The sequence below is a fragment of the Pan troglodytes genome, chromosome 5 (assembly GCF_028858775.2).
Source record: "Pan troglodytes isolate AG18354 chromosome 5, NHGRI_mPanTro3-v2.0_pri, whole genome shotgun sequence".
Classification (NCBI taxonomy): Eukaryota; Metazoa; Chordata; class Mammalia; order Primates; family Hominidae; genus Pan; species Pan troglodytes.
Window position 1 is genome coordinate 10,880,460 of NC_072403.2, and position 25,536 is coordinate 10,905,995.

Below are 25,536 nucleotides of genomic sequence, written 5' to 3' on the forward strand. Positions count from 1 at the left end.
TACAGTGAGTTCTGCTATAATGTGATATATGTGATCCTAAAAATCGCCACACGGCAAAATCATGCAATAAAAGCTACAGGGCTTATGGGGGAAATGAGATTAGGGGTACAGCCCACGAAGACTTTGTCATGGACACATTAACCTAATAGAAACAGTAGCACAATTTCAAGTGTCAAATAGTTAAGAAAAGCAAGTACTACAATAAATACGATACATTATCTTGAAAAAGGACAGCAGAAATTTGCCTGTAGAAGTGGGCGTTGGAAGGGTTGCAGCGTGTGGCTACTGCGAAGCAATAGAAGGACTGCAGTCTGAAATCATGCAGAAAGTTGTAATACCTGATGTGGGTGGGCGGCTGTTTCAGTGTGTTTTGTGTGTGTTTTGTGTATTCCTGCCTAGCCAGTTTCAGCTGGGTGCGGTTGTGCATTCACTGACTTTCTCCAGACAATTGTGCATAAATGTGTGACATTCGCAGTATACTCAGATCGTTCCTAATGTGTCACTTGTTTTTACAACAAAACATGATTGAAGTCCTGATGGTATATCAATGTCTTTCTTAGAGATGGCTAAGAATGAGCACATTTAGTGAACTATATATTGAATGGTTTATACCAGCTTATATAGATTTGTTATGCGTCTGTCCTCATTACAGGAGCTATTCTTTTTTCTTTTTTTTTTTTTTTTGAGACAGAATCTCACTCTGTCGCCCAGGCTGGAGTGCAGTGGCACGATCTCGGCTCACTGCAAGCTCCGCCTCCCAGGTTCACTCATGCCATTCTCCTGCCTCAGCCTCCCGAGTAGCTGGGACTACAGGCACCCGCCACCACACTCGGCTAATTTTTTTGTATTTTTATTAGAGGCGGGGTTTCACCGTGTTAGCCAGGATGGTCTCGATCTCCTGCCCTAGTGATCCGCCCACCTCAGCCTCCTAAAGTGCTGGGAACAGGGTGAAGAGTAGACTGTCCTCCAGCTGGGAGAGTAGGCATGGATGAGTAGGTGAGAGTGGACGAGTCCAGGACAGAGCCAGCTTCTGAGCCTAGGAGGTCGGGCGCATATCCTTGCCTTTGTTCACTGTGCCCTGCCTGTGGTTTGCATGTGAAAACACACATCTCTGTGAATAAGAATAGCCCGGCAGGAGCTATTCTTAGACTGATTCTAGCTCATCGTTTTCCCCTGTGCTAGAACTATGCACTTCATGTAGATTTATAACATACAACTAGTTAGGTATATTTCATTCATTATTCTTTTCAAAAATTTCTTAGCCTGTCTCCCTGCTAAATCCTAACCACTGAGTTTTTTATTGGAAGTCTACTAGAATTAGACTAGCCTTTAACTCGGAGACCCCTATGGATAGAGAACTGGAAGTGAAGGAGTTAGAGCAAAGACACTTTTACAATTATTTGTAAAGGATTTATTTAACACATTATGAAGAAAAGAGGTATTGATGTTTAAAGCCTGCATTTACTTCCATGTTCATATGAAAAATTGTTCTTCAAGAAAATTTGCAGATTATGTAATCTGAATAAAATTATAAGGTTTTGTATAGGTGAATAGGATTACGTTCAATATCTGTAAATAACAATATTTTGAAATATTAAACTCCATAAACGGAGCGCTATTAATTCTGTAGATGTCTAGTCCTTGCTTTTTAACTTCAGACCAAAGACAACAGTGGTCATTAATATCCAAGATGGTTAAAAACAGTTTTTGAACTCTTTTTGCAGTTGAGACCCTTCTGCCTTGAAAACATATTAAAACTTGCTAACTCTGGATTAGACAATTCTAAACTAAAATATAATCGGAGAAATACCAGTTAATCTTTAGCTAGTGAAGAATAATATCCCAGACATTTTTGTCTGGATTTTGGATGCTGTAGTGTAGTTTCAAGTGGTTTCTTGATTATGTCAAATATATTGTAAAAATTCACAAAATAGCAAGAAGATAAGAATTATTCTATGTCTCTCTCACCAATAAAGAGCCAATATTAACATTTCTATAATTTACATTCCTAATAAACTCACATGGAAACATTGTTGATATCTGTCTGTCCACATACCCCTTCTGTTATCTTTCATTTTTATTTTTTTCATGTATGATTTTGGGGATGGGCAGTGGAAGGACACAAGCGTGGGAATCAGATCTGCAGGTACCACACACCTTTCAGGTGTGCTGCAGGGATTTGAATCCGATTTTATGCTTAGGAGCTCAGCATGTGTAAGGTGTGATGTAAATGGCAGCTGCTGTGATGCGCTTATTGACCCGTATTTTTAAAAATCTTCACAAGCATAATAGCTATATAATATCATGTCAGGTGCACGTGTGCCATAATTAATTTCACTGTTTCCTTACTACTAGGCATGAAGTTTAGGGCTTTTGGCAATTTTTCCATTTTAAAAGTAAAGCTGTTTGAATACCTTTTGTGTGTAAAAACATATCCTCATGTACTTTCTGTTTTAGGAGTAAAATTCTAAAGGTAGAATTATAAGGGCAGGGGTTGATTGCCACATCTTACAAAATTGCTTTCTAGGAATGTACCAATTTATGTATATGTGCCCTTCGCTAGCCCTAAATTGCCATATTTTAAAGTTTTCTAATCTGAAGGTAGAAAGAACGTGTCTTTTTTTTTTTAACTCAGATCAATTTTTTATGTTTTAGTGTTTTCATTCCATCATTCGAATTTACTGTACGTGTGTGTGTGTGTGTGTGTGTGTGTGTGTGTGTGTGTGTGTCTTTTGAGACGGAGTCTCACTCTGTTGCCCAAGCTGGAGTGCAGTGGTGTGATCTCAGCTCACTGCTGCCTCAGCCTCCTGAGTAGCTGGGACTACAGGCATGCGCCACCACACCCAACTAATTTTTGCATTTTTAGTAGAAACAGGGTTTCACCATGTTGACCAGGCTAGTCTCAAACTCCTGACCTGAAGTGATCCACCTGCCTTGGCCTCCTACAGTGGTGGGATTGATTCCAGGCGTGAGCCAACACACCCAACATTGTGTGTGTGTTTTTACATCTGTTTTATGCTTTGCAGTTATTAGTGCTTTAATGATAATACTAGCTTTTCGTCTGTGAAATTTTCAATTTTTATGTACTCGAATTTTTTAACCTTTTTCCTTTCCTTTTTATGTTTAAGCTCTTCTCCGTCTAGAAACTTTACATGTTCTATTATGCTTTTTATTAAACAAGACTTTTGCTATTTATTGAATGTTTTATACCAGCTTATTGATTCATGATGCATGTATCCTCATCATAGAAGCTGTTCTTAAACTGATTCTAGCTCATCATTTTCCTCTAGCTCATCATTTTCCCCTGTGCTAGAACTGTGCTTTTCTTGTAGATTTGTAATATACAACTAGTTAGGCATATTTCACTCATTATTCTTTTCAAAAAAATTTTAGCTTGTCTTCCTGCTAAATCTTCACCACCGAGGTTTTAATTGGAAGTCTACTAGAATTCAAATTGGGAAAGAGAAATCGCTTTACAGTGCTTGGTGTTCTCCAGAATGGTGGCATCCCACCACACCTTTTGTGTGTGTATGTGTGTGTGTGAGGGGGGCTGTCTTTTTATGTTTCTTAGTACAATTTGATGTTTTCTATTTGTTTATTCCGTTTTTTTTTTAAGTTGTTTATTCCTATTTTAGTTCAGGATTATGGATGTTTTCTTTTTAATGTGTGTTTATTTTCTAAATAGTTCCCAGAATCTAGAAATGCTATTGTTTAGTATGTTTTTGCAATTCTTCTCCTTGAACTAAGCTATCTCACAACATCTTAAAATGCCCTTTGACATAAACCATCAACCATTAGTAAAGTAAGATTGTGCTTCCATGAGTAATGGGTAAAATTGGTACGTGGTTTTGCTCTGTGGCATTTGTGTCTAGTCAGGGTTAAGTTATCTTTGCAAAACAGATTGGATGAATTTTCTTTCTTTTCTCTGTGGTCAGAGGCTATTTGTTACTACACAGCTGTTCCTTAACCTGCATAGCCTATAAACTGTTTTAAGAGGTAATTTGTTAATGATTTTATTTTTTCTCTTTCCTTGCTTTTTTTTCTGTATCTGCTACATCAAAGATCAGTCTCGAGAATTTATATTTTTCCAAAGAATAGCCATTTTTTAAAGATACTTTAATATATTTGTATAGTATGTACAAAGCGGTTTTTATTCATTTTTGTTAAGTTGGTATGAAAGCAGGGGAGACACTGTTTCAGTGATGAGGCCAAGCAGTTACTACTGTCTACATTTAGTTAATTACACTTAATATGCAGTTGGTGCAGGTTCATTTTTACCCATATATTTACTGGTCTGATACTCTTTATTCCTTTGAATGTATTCAGGCTTCTGTCTGGTATTATTTTCCTTCTGCCTGAAGAACATTTTTTAACATTCCTTACAGTGCAGACCTGCTGGTACAAACTCTCTCAGCTTTTATCTAGAAAAGTGTTTGTTTCTCCTCTGTTTTTGAAGGACATTTATGCTGCATTTGTGCTGTGTATATAGGTTGGCTTTTTTTTTTCTTCATACACTTCAAAGGTGCCATTCCATTTTCTTCTGTGTTGTATACTTTCTGAATGTAAGTATTGAGTTGATCTGTTATTCTATCTGTAATCTTTTTGTTCTCATGTTATGAGCAGATGATAATAGGCCTTAGTTTGGGGTTTGTGTGTATTTATCATAGTTAGTATTTTTTAAGCTTCTTGAATCTGTCAGCTTCTGGTTTTTATCAAATATGGAAAACTTTCCACTATTATTTCTGCAAATGTTTTACTTACACACACACACACACACATACATACACACCCCTTCTCTGAGACTCAAATTACACATATGCTAGACTGCTTAATATTGTCCTACAGGGCACTCAGGTTCATCGTTTTTTCTGTTTCTCCTCCTGTCATACTGTGTTTTGGACATAGCCTATTGCTGTGCCTTCAGGTTCTCTGATCTTTTTAGTATCTAATTGGTTCAACACATTCAATGAAATTTTTATTCCTAGTCTTTCATTTCTGCATTATGTTCATGTTTTTCTTTAAATCCTTGAGCACATTGAGATTATAACAGTTTTGAAGATGTTCTTTTCTCGTAATACCATCATCTCTCATTTTTCGTCTTTATTAACTGATTTTATCTTAGTCACTGGTCCTATTTTCCCACTTCTTTGCTTATCTAGTAATGGTTGGTTGATGAACATTGTGTTTTACATTTTGGGGTGCTGGATTTTGTTGTATGCTTTTTTAAAGTGTTAGATTTGTTCTGGCAGGAAATTGTTAGTTGTATATCAGTTTGATCCTTTCACAGCTTACTTTGAAGCTTTGTTAGTGAAATTTTAAGTATTCTTTATTCTAGAGCTAGATTAGTTCCACTGCTGATATGTGCCTGATCTGGGGTCTCTCTACTGAATGCCTCATGTATTTGATGAGATCTCTGCTCTGGCTGATGAGGACTTCCGGCCCTAGGCAGACTTGAGATTATTCAGTTTATAGGTCTCTGGTAATTGTTCTTTCCTCAAAAGTTGTTCACTGCCCAGCCTTGTGGAATTTCTCCCTGTGCATGCTCAGATTGGTTCAGCAAAGACTCAAAGGGATCCCCTAGGCTCTCTGGAACTTTTTATCTATGTAGCTTCCTCTTTTTCCATATCATGTCTCACAAATTACAGCCTCCTGGGCCTCCCCCAAGTCATCTGTTCTAAGACAGCATTTTTGCCAGCTATGTCTGGGTTTCCCATCCCTGCACCTGCATTGTGGCAGCTGCTTTCGGTGGAAAGGCGGGTGGACTGTTAGGCTCACCATGTTTGTCTCCTTTCGCTCTGGGAACATTGCCCTGCACAGCCTGTGGTCCAGTGCCTGCAAACAGTTGTTATGTGTATTTTATTCAGTTTCCTAGCTATCAGTGGCAGGTGAAGAAGTACAGACGCTGTTCTCTTTAGGTGGGAAGAGGGTGTCACAAGTCATTGTTAGAGACTTGCAGTTTTTGAAGCAGTGATATTTAACAGATTTGCCATGTGTATTTGAGGATATCCTTTTTGCTCTTGAACATATTAAAAGAAAATCAATTACTGCAAGAGATACTAAAATAGGTTTCTTTCCTAGTCGAATGTTATGTTAATAAATCCTAGGAAAGCCTTGGTACTCTGAATCCAAATCCGTAAGGAACTCTCAGTTCACAGAGGCAACTTGTACTCCTGTGTCAACGATGAGAGTCATCGTTCCAGGGGAGTCGCACTAATTTCCACAGTTTGGGGTGAGGGGGGCGGTTTTTTCCTGAATCTCAGTGTTTACCATTTGTTTAGTCATTAGCAGCTACTTCTGCTCTGAAGTGTGGAGCTTACCATCCCTGGCTTGGGTTGAGGTAATGAGCTGTGTGACACTTGGCCAGTCACTTAGCTACTTGTCTCTAAATTGAGGGATCTGGACTAAAGAGACTTGAAGACCCTTTCCATGAGTTCACTGAGTAAACATGTACTGAGTGTTGTATGCACTGGGGATGGGTGGATAAGACAGGCGAGGACCCTGCTCTTACACAGCTTGGTGGAGTACATCGATGATACTGTAAATAAAAATACAATGAGAAAGAAATAACTTTCATGGGTGCTTTGAAGGAAACAAACCAGGGTGATATGAAGTGCTGATGGGAGGGACCAGCATTAGGATGGGAGGCCCAAGAAGGCTTGTCTGAGATGCTGAAATTTGAGCTGCCGTCCAGATGAGCAGAAGAAACTGGCCATTTGAATTCCAGGTCATAGGCGTTCTAGGCAGAGGGAAGAACACATGCAAAGGTCCTGAGATGGGCACAACCCTGGGTGGCATGAGAACCCCGGGTGATGTGAGAACACTGTGGCATGATTGTCTTGAGTAGGGGGCATATGTGATGATCAGGGTCCTAGTCAGTGCGGGCAGCCTGTGACTCCAAGATTCGATCCTGCTGTGAATACTTCTCTACCTAAATAGTGCAAAGTTCAGTGTCACATGCCCTACTCAGATGAGTAACAGGGAGTGCCAGGAATTACATTGGGGTGGGGTGTGGTCGCTGAAGCTCCAACAAGATCACAGAGTCTGAAATGAGCAGGGACCTCACTGGCACGAGGAGCCAACACAGTTTTAACTCAGGAGTCTGAAGGCCAAGTTCAGTAGTCTTGGTCAGCGTGAGCCAAAATGAATCCATTTTTAAGTTAGCAGAACCACGGATAGTTCGTAGGCACTGTCGCCTCAAAGAAAATGCTGAAGCTGTTTCTGAGACTCACGTAAAAAGGCTGCATGGACTCCATGGCCTGGAAATGTTGCTTCGGTGGAAGGAAGCCACCAGGAAAACTGCTGGGAGAGTTTAAGGAATGTGTGACCTTTACGTAGAGAAAGGAAAGACACAGTGAAAGCAAGAGCATTCCAGAGGTGGGGAGAGCGGACCTGAAGCCAGCCAGCTTTGCCCTGGTGGGAGGCAGGTTTCTTAGCCATTTGGGCTGCCTTAACAAAATACCATCAACTGGGTGGCTTGTAAATACACAACAGAATTATTGTGTTAATTATCCTTATAATTCTGGAGAGAACCCTAAGATCAGGGTGCCAGCAGGTTCAGGGTCTGCTGAGGGCTCACTTCCTGGTTCACAAATAGCACCTTTTTGCTGCATCGTCACAGGGCAGAAGAGCCAGGGGGTGTCGGCCCTCATTTATAAGGGCACTCATCCCATTCATGAGGGCCTCACCCCCATGACCTAATCACCCCCCAAAGGCCCCACCTCCTCAGACCATCACCTTGTGGGTGAGGATTTCCCCACGGGAATTTGGGTGAGACACAGGCATTTGGGCCATGGCACCAAGCCTTCCCTGTGTTGCCAGGATGCTGCTTTTTGTGCTTGGATATAGCAGCAATTGAAAAATCCAGCTCGGGTTGAGGAACTCTTAAAGACCCAGGAGCTCTCACTTGGCATTACCAGCTGCTGGCATGTGTAGTCCGAAGGAACCCCCTTCTTCTGAGAATGCCCAGAGTCTCCACGTCTGTCTCCTGTCCCAACATGCCAGCACCGTGTCACGTAGCCTCTGCCTGCCTCTGCACAGCATTGTTCCTGGTGTGGTCTCTTTTTAGGCAGGGAAATCGTTGCTGTCGGCTGTCACCTAAGTGGCAATGTCATCTCACCTGCACTTTTAACAACTCCTGCTGTGCCTACGTGTGTTTTTATTGATCGATTTTTAGTTGTCTTTCATTGTGTCCTGTGGTCTGGCTTCCACTCTTCACGCCATAGTGAAGCATTGCCCATGCTTACGAGTGGCCTCTCATTTCTCCCTGCGTCACCTCTTCTGCATTCTCCTCCACCTCTGTAACACCTGCCCCTGCAGACACAGCCTCACTGCTGTGGCCTGCTCTCCTTCCTTTGAGGAAACCAGTTATTATTGCCTTCCTGCTTCTCTGCTGCCTCCTGGCTCTGCCTGTGCCCCTCCCCAGCACTTCCCAGCTGGCTTCAGCAGGCTCACTCTCTGTCTCAGTCTTCCCCTGGGAGCTCATACTGTCAGTTCAGCCATTTCTGGCACCAACCCCAAGTACCTCTCTCCAACCCTGACTTCCCTCCCCTGATCTAGATGTGCACTTTGGGCTATGCGCATCTCCACCTGGATGCTCATCCTGGAGGAGCAAGCATCTCTCCCTCGCCTCCTCCCTCAGCAACTCCAGGCTGCCCTGTGGAAGCCCCTCTTCCGCTCCCCCAGGCTCACATGTTCAGAGTCATCCAGCATCCATTTCTCTAGACTCAGAAGGTTCCTGGCCATGTGGACTCTGGGTCCCAGTTGAATGGGTTGAAGAATGATGGACAGAGGGAGAGGTGAAGACAGCAAGTGCAGACAGGTGAGGCCGTGACGGGACTGAGACTGGAGGAACAGATTAGAGAGGGTTCCTGAGGGGAGACGAGATTGTCAAACGTTTTTAAACAAAGATGGGAGAAGGATCTGGTAGGGTAGAGGATGGAGGTTAAAAGAAAAAGTCTTTCCTGAGTCCCTGGGAAGGACTCAGCAACACCTTTGCTGACTGGTAACATCCGACCCAGTGGTCTCCAGTTAGAACTACTCCAGGCTACAAGTCCTTTGGAAGCTTGTAGAGATTTGACAGCACTGGGATGACAGAGGTCAGGATTATGTGTCACTGTGTTCTTGGTCATATCGACAAGTCACTAAATAGTAGTGCGTATTGCAGTGTGAACTGGAAAATGAATTACAGTGCATCCCTACCTTGGGCCTCGCCTGCCACGCAGCCTTAGGAAAGAACAGGGAGCTATGTTCTGATAGAGGAGCCATTCTAAGATATTGTGGAAGGAATAACCATGAGATGTAACAATGTGTATATCTTACATATGTACAAGCAAGACAACAATGTATAAGATACAGCATCTTATACTACATCTAGCGTACTGCCATCTGTGCTTTTAAAAGCCAGGGTGGTGGAGAAGTCTGTATTGATGTTTTCTTGTATATCCATGGAGATACTCTGGAGGGGCCCCTGAGAACCCAGCCCCAGTGGCTAAGAGGGCGGGGGGATCCTGTATAAACAGGATCAGGCTGTGGGGGGCTTTCACCTTAATATCTTTTCTATTTTTAGGTTTTTGAACCATATGTATGTATTATAACCTCTTTAAATTTTTCAAAAATATAATTTTAAAAAAAACCTCTAGCAATTAAAATATTATTTCCACCAGTTGAATGAAAGTCAGGTTGTTTTGCCAGGGAGGTTATTTGGCTCCTCTGAAATGTCCATTCATGAGTTTTCTGGTGGCTTTGGCTTATTCTCTTTCACTTTGGAGGAAATATTTCTGATTCATAATTCTTCATGCTCCGCCCTCAGAGAACTTCTGCCATTGCTAATGCTACTAGTAAAGTCTGATCTAGTTTTCTTACATTTCATTCCTTTTTTCCCCATCCACTCTACATTCATCACCACATTGGATCATATTTGGACAATTCATACAGACAGCAGGATAATTATTTGCATTCTTAACCAGGCTCAGTGGTTCATGCCTGTACATCTCAGCTGCTTGAGAGGCCAAGGCAGGAGGATCACTTGAGGCCAGGAGTTTGAGACCAGCCTGAGCAACATAGCAAGACCCCATCTCAAGACCCTGGCAAAACACAGTTGCTGCTGTTGAGCTGTGACATACGAGGGAACGTTGGCAGGATGCTTTATGTGGTAGGGGAGAGGAGAGCTATCTTCAGCTGCTTAACAGGGCTGTTTGAAAAAGGAGTGGAACTGGAACAAGTAGATGGACTTTCTGATAGTCCCTCCCAGGGCAGCTAGAAACAACTCCTGAGTGTCCCACAGGGGTGGTGGTCTGAAGTGGTGGCTGCCACACAGCTCTATGACCCGCAGAGAAGGCTGGCCGCATCCATGTGTCTATCCAGTTTATCTTGCATTTGGAAAAAGAAGTTTCGACTAGATGGCCTTGACTCTAATAATAAGATATTTTCTTGATTATTTTCCTTTTTTCTTTCAGCTTCTCAAACCTGGAATAGATACTCTCCATGAGACCCATTCTGTCTTGATTCTGTCCTTTAAAAAAATCTCTAACTATGTAGCTTCCTTTCAATAAGTACCTCTCCATCTGTATTTTTTAGGCAAGGTGAAACAAAAGAGTGACTTTCTTGTCAGACCTTGAAAGAGAGCAAGTGGCTTTAAAAGTAGACTTTGGCTTTCTGAAGGTTCTAAGTTTTAATGTTCTTATATTCGTTTAATCCTAAGTGTGTAATGAACATCTTTATCCAATTCAAAGATGACACCTGGGAGTGAACTGGTGGTGGGACATCACAGACTACTGTGATTTCAAACTCTCGGCAGGTACATCTCCGTTCATGGATGCATTAACAGCCAATGGGACAACCAACATACAGACATCTGTTACAGGAGTGACTGCCAGCAAAAGGAAATTTATTGACGACAGAAGAGACCAGCCTTTTGACAAGCGATTGCGTTTCAGCGTGAGGCAAACAGAAAGTGCCTACAGATACAGAGATATTGTGGTCAGGAAGCAGGATGGCTTCACCCACATCTTGTTATCCACAAAGTCCTCAGAGAATAACTCACTAAATCCAGAGGTGAGAGGCGCTCTTGGGCTGGCGTGGGCTTCGCGCTTCTCCCTGCCTGATTTCCAGGCCTGCCTGGCGGAACTGGCTCTTCCTGTGCTCTTTCTAAACCTCCTTTTGGGCCATCTCCCGACGCCCACCAGAAGGGAGGGAACAGAGGGGAAGTTGCGGGCTTTGCTCCGTGTCCCACCTCCAACGGCCGTGAATTCAGGATGCTTGGCCTGTGCTGAGTGTCCATCCCCATTCTCCCGGGTGTGGGTCCACCCAGGCCTCTGTGTCTCTGTGGTTCACCTCCTGCCTGGAAGCTCTTCATCTGGCGGGCACGGGGCTCCATGAAGGCACGTGGGAAATGTGTGTGCACGCGCTTTGCTTTAGCTTTCATCAGATCCTTAAAGGGTTCTTTGTTCAGACAGAATTTAAATGCCCCCGGGGATCCCAGTCCCTTCAGAGTATTTATCATCTTTCCAGTCCCCAGATACTCCTCAGCGGTTGTAGCAGAACACACAGCAACAGGGATTTCCACACATGCTCATTGCTGATAGTGCCTAGTAAGTAAGTTTTCCAGAACTGGTTGTTGGAAAGGTTAGAACATGAATTTTGTGAAGTTTCTAGAATCGGGAGTATTTGAACCTAACCTATACCTTTCCAAAATTTTAAGTCCTAGTAGTTTGTGAGTAGCTAGGTTGAGTTTTGTCCGGACAAGAAAACTTAACTACAGAAAGTCTGTGTGTTCGCCCGGGGTCACATAACAAACCAGTTCAAAGTTGGTCCTTGGTACATTTTTAGACTGCAGAGTCCCTTCATTGATTATTTTTAAATGCTTCACAGAGATCATTTAAAATGATTTTATGCCCTAAAATTACCAGTCCATGCTAATGTGCTTGGACTTAACGCACTTACGCACCAAACTATTTTCTGTCCCAAGTGTAATAGGGTAGTTTTTAAAACAAAACAAAACAAAAAACAGTAGAACTGAACGAGTTTCTTTCAACTGGTTTGAATGTGCCACCTGCTGTCCAAACTGGAGAAATGCCCAGTGATATAATAAGCAACTTGCCTTATCTAAGAGCCGCAATGGCTGTATAAATACTAAGATAACGTAGATTCCCATGTCTTTTTAATTATACTCGAGTTATGTAGTTATATTTTACTCCATCCCCAGCATCTCAATCTCTGGTTACAGAAAATGAGACATTTGCAAATTAATTAAAATCATGGTAGATATCAGTAACTGTATCAGGCTATGATGCATTTTTCACAGATGCAGATTCTCCAGTAATAAAATGCTTTTAGGCAGGGTGCAGTGGCTAATGCATGTAATCCCAGCACTTTGGGAGGCCAAGGCAGGAGGATCACTTGAGCCCAGGAGTTCAAGACCATCCTAGACAACATAGCAAAACTCCATCTCTACAAAAAAAGTTGAAAAATGAGCAAGGCATGATGGCACAAGCCTATAGTCCCAGCTACTTGGGAGGCTGAGGCGGGAGGATTGTTTGAGCCCAGGAGTTCAAGACCACCCTAGACAACATAGCAAAACTGCATCTCTTACAAAAAAGTTGAAAAATGAGCCAGGCATGATGGCACATGCCTATAGTCCCAGCTACTTAGGAGGCGTAGGCGGGAGGATTGTTTGAGCCCAGGAGTTCGAGAGCACAGTGAGCCTTGATTAAACCACTGCACGCCAACCTGAGCAACAGAGTGAGACTCTCTCCAAAAAAAAAAAATGCTTTTAGGATTTTAAACCCAAAATATTCTTTGCCACTTTAACTTCTGGTGACTTTCAGGTAATGAGAGAAGTCCAGAGTGCTCTGAGCACGGCCGCTGCCGATGACAGCAAGCTGGTACTGCTCAGCGCCGTTGGCAGCGTCTTCTGTTGTGGACTTGACTTTATTTATTTTATACGACGTCTGACAGATGACAGGAAAAGAGAAAGCACTAAAATGGCAGAAGCTATCAGGTATGTAAAAATGATGTTTTTTAAACATTGGTTGGGTGTTTTGTTTTTGGTAAACCAATCCTGATAGAATGGGCCTGACCAAGCCTTGAGAATAAGATACACATCTTCTTCCATGGAGAGACACGAGCAGCAAAATTAATTAAATCATCTGTCTCTTCTATGGGCCTGCCATAAATTACTACTTGCCTTGGGCAGATAACTGATTTCAAGGTTGGTTTAAACCCAGCAAGTGTTCGGAGAATGTTCTGATGATTAGAGTAGATGATCACGGGTAGCCAGAGTTCCTATTATTTGTGCCGTGAGTATGTTCTGTCCTCAACCCCTAAATAAAGATCTCTTCCAAATAGTAAGTTACCATTTGCTCGACTCTGAAGTAAATTGTCTAGGCTTTATGATGAGATAGCTCCGTAACACCACATGGAGAGTTTTGTTTTTTGTTGTTTTTTTTTTTGTTTCTTTAAATACAAGTAGTGCACATTCTTGTTCAGTTTCATCCTAAATTCCAACTGGACAGAGAACCAGATAGTAGGAAATAAAAAGCAGAAGTCCTCCTTGTCCCTCACCCGCCTCAAGGTATCCAACATTCATTGGTGTGTCTTCCCCAACCTTTTTCTGAACATTTTCTTATAATTTTCAGTTTAATTTTTTAGACTTACTTTTAAATTCAGAAGTAAAAATTGTATATACTTATAGTGTACAACGTGGTGTATTGAAACACGAATACATTGTGGAATGGTTAAATCAAGCTAATTAGCATATGCATTACCTCACATACTATTTTGTGTGTGTGGTGAGAACACTTAAAATCTACTCTCAGCAATTTTCAAGTATAAAAATACATTAACTGTGGTCACCATGATGTACAATAGATGTCTTGATCTAAGCATTTTCAAATTTTTATTTCATATATACACACAAATAATATCAATTTAGTTCTGTTGTTGCTTTGCAACTTGCTTTTTTCATGTGACAGTATGACTTTGAGATATTTCTATTTCCTTGGTTGTTGGATTTTCCTCTGCTATATGATAACATATAGCAGCAAAACTTTCTCTTAAAACCACTTAATTCGTCTAAAATCATATCCCCTCATTTATCATGCTAATCACTCCATGTATAATTAGAAGTGTCTGATTTTTTGGAGATGAATTTTATTTAAAATGGATGAAACCTAGTCATCAACATGAAAGTTGGCTATGCTTCTCTACCCACCTCCGTAAAATGACATATCCCCAGGTGGCCCCCATAAGCCCTTTGTGCTTGCCTTTTTAACTTACAGAGGATGAAAAATGAAAGAAAACATAGACTGGCAAAATGGCAGTAAAGTAAGTTGGATCTTTTCCAAAATCCCAGATTTCTGGAGGGCTGAAGTTGAACTACTTTTGATAGTTACTAGGCTCCAGCTGAGCACTGCCCTTGGTGCACTGGGCTTTCTAGCACCTGAACCCTTCTAGAGCTTGCACAGCAGGATTGGTGTGGTGGGTAGGGGGGCTCTTTTTTCTGTTTTGGTGAGTCTGGGGTAGGCAGGGACGTCTTTCTTTGACTGACACCCAAGATGGCTCTGATGGGCACCAAACAGCCCATCACAGGAGTCCTGGAACCCACACCTCTGGGTTGAAGGGGATTGCCTTAGCCTCTCATGACATATTTAATCATTTTCAGAATTACTATATTTTCTCATATGATGTACACATGTATTTAGGAGGTTATCCCTTAATCTTTTGAATGTTACCTTTTACAGGCTATCACATTATGTGTGGTTTTTTTCAGAAGTGGTTTGAAATTTTATAGTCTGATCTTATTAAGTATTGTTTCTAATCTCCTAGGGGATTTCATCCCTGTGGTACACTAGGTGGGACCATCTTGTTCTTCAGTTTAAGATTAAACTGCTTGATCAGTGTCATAAATCCTTGGCTGACTCTCAGCGCCTCTAAGACAGCTTCATTATTATCCATTCAGGGTGAATTCCATGAACTTAACTTTTATTTTTAAAATACAAACCACCATGCCTCCTATGGTCACTTTGCATGTTCTCCATAATATCACGCTGAATGTACACATAATATTGTGCTTTTTGGTAGCTCTGCGGTCATAAGAAAATCGGATGTGTCAGCCAGTGCCTTCTGGGTCCTGGCTCCGTTTTCCCGTGTAGGCTTTTCCCTGGCTCCACTTGTGAGCCTGCTGGTGCCTCGCCAGGTGCAGCTCACTCCTCCCTCCAGCGTTGAATTCTCTCGGACAGAGGCTGTGGGCTTGTGGCGCTGGGATCAGTAGTAAGAGCAGAGGAAAGCTGGATCCAGTCAGGTTTAAGTGGAGATCTCCTTTGTTGAACTTGATGTCACTTTAAAAGTTCACTTTCATCAGCTCCCTGCTCCGTCCACTCTCCCTACTCCACACAAAAAGCTGGATTGATATTCTTGTGAAGAGCCAAGTCCTGCTTTAGGAAAACCAACTTGTTTCTTCTTTATGTGACTATATTTTTGTCAATGTGAATTTTCCTTAATGTAGTCTGGCAAGATCAGAAAAATAATTAGTTACACCAGAGTCACTTAACCTTTCCTTTCTTATTTGCATTTAAATTAATTTTTATGTGGATAAAAGCTCTTCCTGTGTATATTTTTCATTTCTCTGGTGTCTTGTCTCATGTTCCTTAAAACTTGGAGGCAAAGGACTTCATTGCAGCAAGTTTCCAAAGGAAAAGCGGGAAACAAACAGGAAGATGGGGTTTCATATTAGGTCACCAGGTATCTAGAGCAGCTGACTTCGTGACGAGGATTGGTGGTTTGCAGTTTGCAGGGTAATTGCAACAAAAATATTCTGCACCTTTGTGGTTAGAACAAAATTATTTCAAGTTCATGAACAGCATTAGGCTTTTGAAGTCTGCCAGAACCAGTAGCTGCCACTGGGTTATAAGGACCAGGAGACTTCTCTCCCCAAAAGTGAGGTTTCTTCTTCCTCCCACAGAGGGAGACCGGGGGCCCTGCCCAAGCAGTGCCCCAGGGGCAAGAGGATTTGGGAGAGAACAAAGTGAGCCAGTAAACATGCCCCATGACCCTGACCTGTACCCCATTAGTCCTTCAAACGAAGGTGCCATTCAAATGAGAGAGACCTCAGCCATGGAAAGCAGCACACTGGCTGCCCAACTTCAGGTCCCTGCTGCCTCCTTCTCCCCAAACGTTCCTTTGACAGTCCCTACATCTTATGTGATTTTCCAACTGTTTGATATCTCCAGATTAGTAAATGTCCTTTAAAGGAAGAGTTTTGTTTAATTATAAAGTCTTTTTAGACTAATTATGTGGCAAATATCAGCCTCCTTCCCTGCCATACCCAACAACAGCCTTGAATTCAATTCCAAAGGAACAAATTTAACTTCAGTGTGTTGCATGGCACACATTTGAGTGTTCATACATTTTGATTTCAAGTTTAAAACACACTTGGCTGAAGCCCACAGAAGCAGGGGCTACTTGGGAGAGGACCATCCCAGGCTTGAAGGCAGCCCCTGCCTCGCCTCTGGTTCCTTGTGCCTTGATTTGCAGCTCCCTTGGTTAAGCCTTTATGGTCCTGGGAAGTTTCTACTAGGCAGAGAAAGCATTTCTGTAAAGGTTTTCTTTTCTAAAACAAAACGAGTCTCTGTGTGCACCACATCCATTTCTGGCATCTCAGGGCTCACTATTCAGAATGGCCAGTTCCCATTCCCTGAAAAGGGAAGGGGCTCTTTGCTTCAGAGCATGCTGGTTCATTCATACCCCGTCCAGAAAGAGCCACCAGCTTCAGGTGAAGTCACCATTCCAGGCAGAAGTAAAAATAAAATTTCAGTTCCAAAAAACGCCTTCAGCCTATCAAAATCTAAGTTTCGGCTTATCAATATCTATTAATATTTTAGAAGCAGATTTTTTAATACAAATATATGGGCATGGGGGCAAGGATATATGAAATAATTCCTTTTACTGTTTCTCTGTAGAATTACCTTCTTATTACCTTGATTTTGATCATCCCTTTTATGTTAATTTATTGCCCCATCTGTGGTTTCCAGATGTCAGCCAGGGCAACGGCTATAACAGTTTGCCTTCTGTTCCATAAGGCAGATGAAATTGGAGCTACTCAGATTTTGGAAACAGCTGTTCCTTATCATTGAGAGACAGTTCAGCAGTTTTACCTTTTCATGAGTCATCAGTTACTGGGCCTAGGAAATGTATTTCCATCTTGTGTCATTGACCCCATATCCTCAAAAGATGACACAACTGAAATAGCTTCATGTAGTTCTTCTAGGCTTATTTCAAGAGTCTGCTTAAAAGGTTGTCTGCCACTCTGATCATTAAACCCCAGTGTGATCTTTCTAACAATGCCTCAGGCTCTCTCATTTAGAAAGACTTAGTGCAACTCATTCATTTGAATGAGTTAATTCTTGCTCAATGCAAAGATCCCACAAACCTTGGGGGCTAGGCTGAGGTCCAGCCGCTAAACTCTGCAATTCCTCACTCTCCTGTTCATACACACACAGACACAACCCTCCTCACCTCCCTGACCTGCCCCTGCCAAAAAATATGAGTCATCCGTCAGTGTCTCGGGGAGTTGAGTGGGGAGCTATCTCAGATGCTGAGTCATGATTTTCAGAGAAGATCTGAACAGATTGCTGTGGTTTTAAATTGCTGAATTGTAGAGAGCATCTAGATTGTTATTTTCAGTATTAAAGATGGGGGTCAGGTTTAGAATCCAGCAAGTGAAAAGCTGTCCTTACTCTGCACTTCTGATCTAGAACTCAGCCTACACTGAAGGGACTATCTTGTGTTTCTTCTTTTCTCCACTGTGTGAAATCATAACAAGAAACAACCTCTGAGCATAAGATCAGCTTCTAGTATTTGGGGGAAGAAAATGCACGTTCCTAAAGTGGTATGACACCAAGCTACCCTACACTGAAAAGCAGCCTACTTTTCCAGCCTGATCTAAAGCAAATCCCAAAATAGCATGGGCTTGATTTATTAAACCTCTATCCTGTGCAGAGGCTGCCCCACGCCTGACCCCACTGTCCTCCGAACTCCTGCTGCAGCCGTACCCTCCAGCCCGCAGTGGAGCAGGATGTGGGTACAGGCCTGAGCCCTGTGCTGTTTGCTCTTCTTGTTTGCGGGTTGCATGTCTTGAGCCAGCCTGTGACACTCTTGTCTCTGTATCCCCCAGACTGTTCAGTCCACTTCCACATAAACTCAGGAAATAGCAATTATTGCCAAATAATCAGCGAGCTGTCTGAAATCATGAACCAAGGCCAGACCCAGATCCCAGGGTTTTTGTGACCCCTAATCCACCACCGTACACTTAACACCAGGCAGTCTTAGTATGCCCTGGGCCAGATTTCCTCTGTGACAGCTTCTTGATTTGTCTTATGAAGCCCAGAATATGTATTGGGCTCCTGTGTCTTCGAGGAAAGACAGTTTGGGGAGCAAGATGTGTTGTTTATAGAGCCCGAGAGCCACCTGCAAATTCCAGTGCAGCTCATGGCTGCATGTTACCCTGTGGCCTTCACGTAGGGCCTGTAGCGACAGCCACCACATGCGTGGGCTCCAGGCTGTCACCAAACCTTTACAACACGTAGTAAATAAGTCTAGGGTCCACAACTGCTGGGGAAGGCCTTAAACAAATCTCAAGTCTTCAGGATTTCCGTAGCATTTACATCTTGGTAAATTGAATTCCATAATAGACTTTTCCTTTGCTCAAATATGCAATGTTTTGAGTAATTCCCCATTTATTTTTCATTTTAGAAACTTCGTGAATACTTTCATTCAATTTAAGAAGCCCATTATTGTAGCAGTCAATGGCCCAGCCATTGGTCTAGGAGCATCTATATTGCCTCTTTGCGATGTGGTTTGGGCTAATGAAAAGGCTTGGTTTCAAACACCCTATACCACCTTCGGACAGAGTCCAGATGGCTGTTCTACCGTTATGTTTCCCAAGATAATGGGAGGAGCATCTGTGAGTACCTTTAAAAAAAAAAAAAAAAAAAAAAGTCATTTTAGAAAGCTTCCTGAAGAAATCTAGTTTGGTTATTGTTTTTCTAAAGCTGTACAGTGTGTCATTCTGTGGGGACTTTCCATCTTGTAATTCAGATTTGGGTTCATAGACGTTGTTGACCTTTTTTGCATCATTCCCTAGAGAAGGACTTCATTCACTGAGGAGCCTACCACTTTGCATAATTCACACGGATATCTACTGTTAGTAAATACCCAATCAGTAACCCAACCAACAATTTGCAATCGAAAAGTTCTTCACCTAATAACTTAAAAGCTGCACTTTTAAGAGAAGGCAATTTTAAGAGGGAGCAGAGTTACATAGGATTAGAGGGTTGTCTTCCATGTAATTGTGTGTTTTTATTTCTTTAACTGCTTAATCCGTTCATTATAGTAGTTTGTGTTTGTATTGTAGCTTGTGATTTATCAAGCAGTTATTCACATCTCATTCTCTAGTCCTTGAAATAGGGCAGGAGGTGGTGTCACAGCTCAGGTTCTCCAGAAGCAGACACTGAGATGAGTTTGGCACATGGAGAATTAGCAGGTAGTCAGTACCTGTGGAAGGGATGGGAAGGAAGCAGGACCGGACAGAGGAAGAGGTCAAAGTGATACTATGCCCATCATCCTTAGGGGTGGGATGCGCGGGAAGCGTTGCGCCCTGGACGAGGTGGCTCCCTATGGCTGAGGGCATCCCTAAAGGTGCCCTGTGGCCGTCTGCTAACAGCAGCACCCGCAGCCAGGCAGCCAGGCCTCCCCAGGAGCGATCATGGCAGCACAGTTCCATGTCCACCACAGTTCACCCCAGGGCCATTCAGATCATTCACGCACCTTTTAGGGGCCAGCTCCTTCAGGTTCCAAGGGGCTTTCTTTCTGGGAGAAACTTAGAGGAAGAAGATTAGGCAGCAATAACTTGCAGGCCGGAATCTGAAATGTTTAACCTGGATGTTATAATCAGTGGGTAAAAGTGTGATGAGAAAAAGGATATTTGGATCCTCTCATTATTTGCAGTGGGAAAAATAGTAACTTTACAGTAAAGAAACCTGGCAGCTACCACCTTGCCGAGTGGTCAGAGTTCACAGAAATAAGACAAAAGCCAACATGAAGCACTGAGGGGAACACAGCCTTCGTCGCTGCGTGGGATTTCTCCTGAAGGTGCAGCAGCTCAGTCTCATCATGAGGAACGTCAGGCCCAGACTGGGGGGCAGTCTGCAGACACCCGCAGTGCTCCACCAAAGCACCAAGGTCAGAGAAGACGTGGAAAGACTGAGGAACCGTCTCAGACTGGAGGAGACCAAGGGGACATGACAGCTCAGAACATCAGGGACCCAGGATGGGCTCCTGGGCCAGAGAAAGGACAAGAGTGGGAAGGCTGGTGAAATTCACATCATGTTTGTAGTTGAGTGACTAGCACATTGTCAGTGGCTTTGGTCATCTTAAGATGTTATGTGACATTTTTTAACCTAGGGAGAGCTGCCTGAAGGTTTATGGGAACTCTGTACTACTTTTATCATCTTCCTGCATCTAAACGTACTTGAAAACCAGAACGTTTAAAATAAAGGAATACAAGAGAGGAGGAGGAAGGTGAATAGGCCAGACCGTGTCCCCCAGTGCCGCACTGGTCTCAGAGCTGCCCTGCGCCTCACCTTCTCACACCCCAGGGTAGTTCCCCTCACCCATAACTCCCACCTCTGCTGGCTTCAGCAGCCGCCCAAATGCTAAAACACTCACCCCCAAGGGATCTGTGGCCTGCTCACGGTGCCCAGCTCAGAGTTGCTGCACTTGTCCACTTAACTGCTATAGTTGATCAGGAGAGGAACAAGCGGCACCGGCCTGCATCCCATTTCCCAGGCCACGTGTCCTTCCAGATAGAGGTCTTTGTACTGTATGTGCTACAAATCAGAAAATGCTGCTGCCCACCATCATGGAGCCACCTCCAAACTGGCACCTCTCAGGCCGTGCCGACGCCCTACCAGGCTGGCGGCTGTGGCAGGTGCTATATGTGACTTAGCCACAGGACTCTCGGGTCCTGTCCCCTGACATGGTCTTTGCTGTGAGGCTGGTGTTCTGGTCACAACGCACCACCCTGAGGCACCCCATGCTGGTGGACTAGACCTTCCATAGCCACAGAGAGTGATGCTGCCTGAGGATCTGCAGGTGGGACAGGCAGACTCAGACCCAGAGGATATGCCCATGCCTGTTAGAGCCGTCAGCGTGCTGCCCAGCGCCCACAGGCGGGCCTCCCTGGGAATGGTGTCATGTGGGCCGATCACATTGGCATCTCCTGCTGGCAGGCTGGACGCTCAGTAGCAACAGCGACTGCATCAGCCTTTGGTAAGTCAGAGACTGTGCTGTTGAGGCCCCTCTGGCCAGCCCTGGGTGGCCAGCGACCACCAGCCGTCTCTCAAAGCTGTTCAGTGCCCCCTCCATGGCGGATGCTCTCAGGTGGACATTAATGTGAGACAGCAACCTGCACGCTTCCCATTCCTCCACCCACCACACGCCTCTGTCCAGGCCACCCACCCCTGCTGGCAGCTAGTGTTATTCTAACCTTGATCCACTTTTTTTTCTACACCAGGGGGTGACCAGGTGCATCTGCCCCCAGTGGGGGCATTTTCCTCACCACATTCTCTTTGAGGCCTGCTGGATGAGGCTCTGGTGAAGTTGCTGTCCCCTTTTTGGCTTGCCCATCCACCCAGTGAGCCAACCCACCCACAGGCCACACTCGGTCACAGGGAGTCCCCCCATGGCTGTAGGTATGAGCTGAGGCAGGGCGCAGGTACTCAAGGGTCTGGGGGTGACGCAGGGGTCTAGGCTGCCGGCCCATGCCCTCTGGAGCTTGCCAAGCCCAGCTGTGCATCTGCCGCGGGCCCTGCCTGACCTTGCACCTGTGGGGATGATGGAACTCAGCTCGTGGTGGTCACTCCCCACGTGTGGTCATGTGGGGTCCCGTGGTCAGGCGCTTTGCCTCTCCCAGTCCCAGCCAGCACTCCAGGCATGCCCTTCCCTGCTGTGGATGGCCCCACCGGCTGTGCTGCCCTCCTCCCTCTGGCACTGACCACAGGCTTCATATGCATCTTGTCCCACCCCTCCCTACTCAGCCCTGGCCTTTCAGCCTCACTCAGCAGGGCCCCCACCTCCCTCGTGCTTCCAGTAGCCATCCCAGCAGCCAGGTGAGACCATCTCCTGGGAACCTAGCAGGGCCAAATCAGTATCGCAAGAGACCCCCACGTCAGTGAATCTCCTGTCCAGCTTGTGGTTGGGCCCCAGGTCAGGCGCCCTGAGAATCCAGGCCCTCGTGTTTTCTCACAGCTCCCACCTGCACCCTTGGCTGGGTCGTGCAGCCCGTTTCAGGGAAGAGGCGAGTTACAGGCCTGACGCCAGGAGAGGGGATGGGGCAGGTTTTGGGGGGCAGTGTTGCCTTGCTGAGAGAGATTTGCCTTATCTTCTAGCAAGGGGGGCTTACGTGTTCTGATAGGGATGGGTGGGCCATGTCCGTAGGCTCGGGATCAGAGGAAGCTGGACTTCAAAGTTGGGGGCATTCACCCAGAAGCGCCCATGCCAAGTTCTAGGGTACCTCCCCACCCCTCACAAGCTGACAGACCTTCCTCCAGCGGCTGATTAACCTGGGTGGAGCTTGTCCACTCTTGCTGACAAGTCCAGGGGCTAGGGCCAAGTCTCAGCCCTCTCTGCCTCTTCTCCCGGCTGCCCCTCTGCTTGCACCCATGTCCCTGCCCCTCACCTGTGAGAGTGTTAGCACGTGGACGGCTGCCTGTGCCAGGTACTGTGGCTTCTCCACCTGGCCTGTTGGGGGGTGGTCCCTCATTGCCAGCTGGGGAGCCGTGCAGTTTCTAAATCCCTCTCTTCACCCTCGGTCTGTCCACTCCCCCCGTCACAAGGTGGTTTCTCTGGAAGCTAAGATAGATTTGGGAAGCAGGGTCTGGTAGATTAGGTGCCAGCATCTGTGGAAGGGCAGAAAGGAAGCAGGATTGGGCAGAGCTGACTGACAGGGAGCTCTGGAACCACGTGGCCTCACGGCGGTTCCCGGTGCCCCACTGCAGTTGGCCGTGGGGTTGGCGGCCCTGGGAAGAGCGATCCATGGGGGAGGCCCTGAGCTCTCTGTTGCCTGCTGACAGCACTTCCCACAGCAGGCAGCTTGCTGGGGTGGGGACGTGGGTGGCTTATCCAAGTCATTTGCTTTGTCCTTTACACCGTACTGCACGCACCTGACACCACCAGACTCCCATGGTAGAGTCATTATCAGTAAAATCAGTTCATCGTAGTGATTACTGTAAACGAGACTGTGTCCTGCCAGTTAACCCTGTCCTGGCAGGAAAGAATCCTCATCCTCTAGAACATCCCGTGAATCTCATTTTGAGTTATTTATCCAAAGGAGGTTGAGATCTGAGGTTCTGACCCCTCCCACTGTATGATCTATGTAGATGTGTGGTGTCAGTGCAGATGTGGGGCAAATACTAAACCACCTTGATGTTCAGACACATTTTGGCCGAAGACATTTTGGAAGTGGAGCCCTGGAGCTGAATGCTGCTCAGGGGTAGAGGTGTCAGAGTTCACCATTCCCAGAAAGGGCCGTGAGGCTTGAAGTCATCACAGGACGAATGCCTGCCCTCTGGTCAGCCGTGTTTCTCCCCACTCTACAAGCCTTGGCAGATCTTTACTTTACGCTTCCCCTGGAGATGTACTGGTGCCTCTTGAGCTGCTGCTTTCAACTGGGCAGTTTTCACCCCCTGACCTCACCCCTGGGGAACAATGTCTGGAGACAACTTGGTTGTCACACATGAGGAGATGGCCATTAGCAGAGGCCGGGGTACTGCTCGGCACCCTCCATAGCCCACGGGACAGCCCTGCTCAGCACCCTGCATGTAGCCCCCACAGGACAGCCCCCACACCAAACAACAGTCCAGCCCAGAATGTCCCTAGTGTCCAGGGGGAGAAACCCTGCTCCAACTCAAGAGCGAAGAGCCTGCATTTCACTCGGCGTGAATTCTACACTTTCTGAGCAGAGTATCTGACGAAGCCTCTCTGCAGAAAGTGAATAAACGTTGTTCAGATGACTTCGACAACTCTTGTTCAAAGTGACTACGCAAATGATGTAAATGATGTCGTTCCTTTCATGAGCCTTTGGTGTACTTGAGCTTTCAGCAGCCTGAGGCAAGACTGGACAAGTGTGGTTTTCCCCACTTTGCATGTGCAGAGCTCTGCCAGGAGGATAAGCTAAAGGAATCACATTATCAAGATAAAAAGAACATGCAAATAATGCAGGCTGTGTGGCCTCTCCTTTCTTACAGCAGGCCCTCCGCTGTAGGCGAGGGCTACGTAAATCAGCCAAGGAGTCTCTTCCAGTTTAGCCTTCCTAGTGCCCAGTAGACATTCATGGAGTGCATGGAGGATGGCATGGTCTGACGCCCACAGGCTCCCACGTGGAAATCTTGCACCTCTCAGGGGCCTGCTGCGGTGTGAAGCTGGAGAATGCCCAGCGAGTACCTGAGGGCCGTACCCCACGCTCACACCTTGAGAGCCCTCTCTTGGGGACTTCAGAGACTGGCCTGAGGGAGCAGGTGGTAAAACCTCTGCCACAGCAGTCCCCATAAGGCTGAAGATTCCTGGATCCCCTCTGCTCATACTGGGCCAGTTTCCTTGCCACCAGTCCTGCTGTACTCTGGCCAAACTAAAAAGACATCTCTATTTAACTTTCCTCGGCATTTCCCATCTCTCTGGATGGTTCCAGGATAACTTTCTTTTAATAGTTGGACAACTTTGACCACATCATGGGGTGATATAGGTTGTCTACAGGGAGTTCCTGTGCACTCAGCCATCTCAGAGCAACGTGCTAGCTGGTCAGGTTCCCACCGCCTGCATCTGTGTGAATCGGTTATTTGGGTAGAAGTTTGAAACCTCTCATTTTGAAACTACTGAAAATAGTGTGTTTATATAAGAATATGCTCACGCAAATTGCGTGTATTTAATCCTATAATACAAATCTTACCAAGGGAGATTTGTTGTTGTTGTTTTCTTGGGTGACTGTCGTTCAAACCAACTCACTGGCCGTGTTTAAGTGAGAAAGCTTTAACAACCTAGCGTGAGCCCTGTCATTTTTGCTCTTGAGTAAATTGAGAAATGCCCTTGCTTGTCCTGCACCTCCAACCACCTGGAATGGAGAACACCGAAGGTAGGGAAAGGATCTCCAGGGATGAGCAGGCATGGAGCCAGCGGGGCTGCGGAGGAAGACCGGCCGCAATGAGTGAGTGCTGAGCAGAGAGAAGGGCCGTTCTCGGCTGGCATCAGGCCCAAGAGAGTCAAGAAAGGGGGACGAAAGGGAGACAGGGAAGAAAACAGTGGTGGGGCTGTAAGTTGACCTCCAGGTGGCAGAAAATAAAGTTGGAAGAATTGACTGGGACAGACAGCCAGGGCCCTGCAGGAAGGGCGGGAGTGGAAGCCTGCGGACACCTGCCCTTTGTGATTGAACCGCAGACACCAGGCCTGGCAGGGTCGCTTGCCTCCGCTGCCCAAGCTAAGGCTCTGCTA

The 25,536-nt window shown here is 45.2% G+C and overlaps 1 protein-coding gene across 11 annotated transcripts in view; it reads left to right on the top strand.

The window, feature by feature from the left end:
• CDYL (chromodomain Y like) overlaps window positions 1-25,536 on the top strand; it is a 251,059-nt gene that overhangs the window by 220,309 nt on the left and 5,214 nt on the right. For 7 of the 11 annotated variants that reach the window (XM_054685437.2, XM_063811870.1, XM_063811871.1 and 4 more), the window contains 3 exon segments: window positions 10,796-11,052; window positions 12,825-12,997; window positions 18,748-18,958. In XM_054685437.2, the coding sequence (XP_054541412.1) occupies window positions 10,796-11,052; window positions 12,825-12,997; window positions 18,748-18,958 (641 nt within the window). 11 annotated transcript variants of the gene reach the window in all.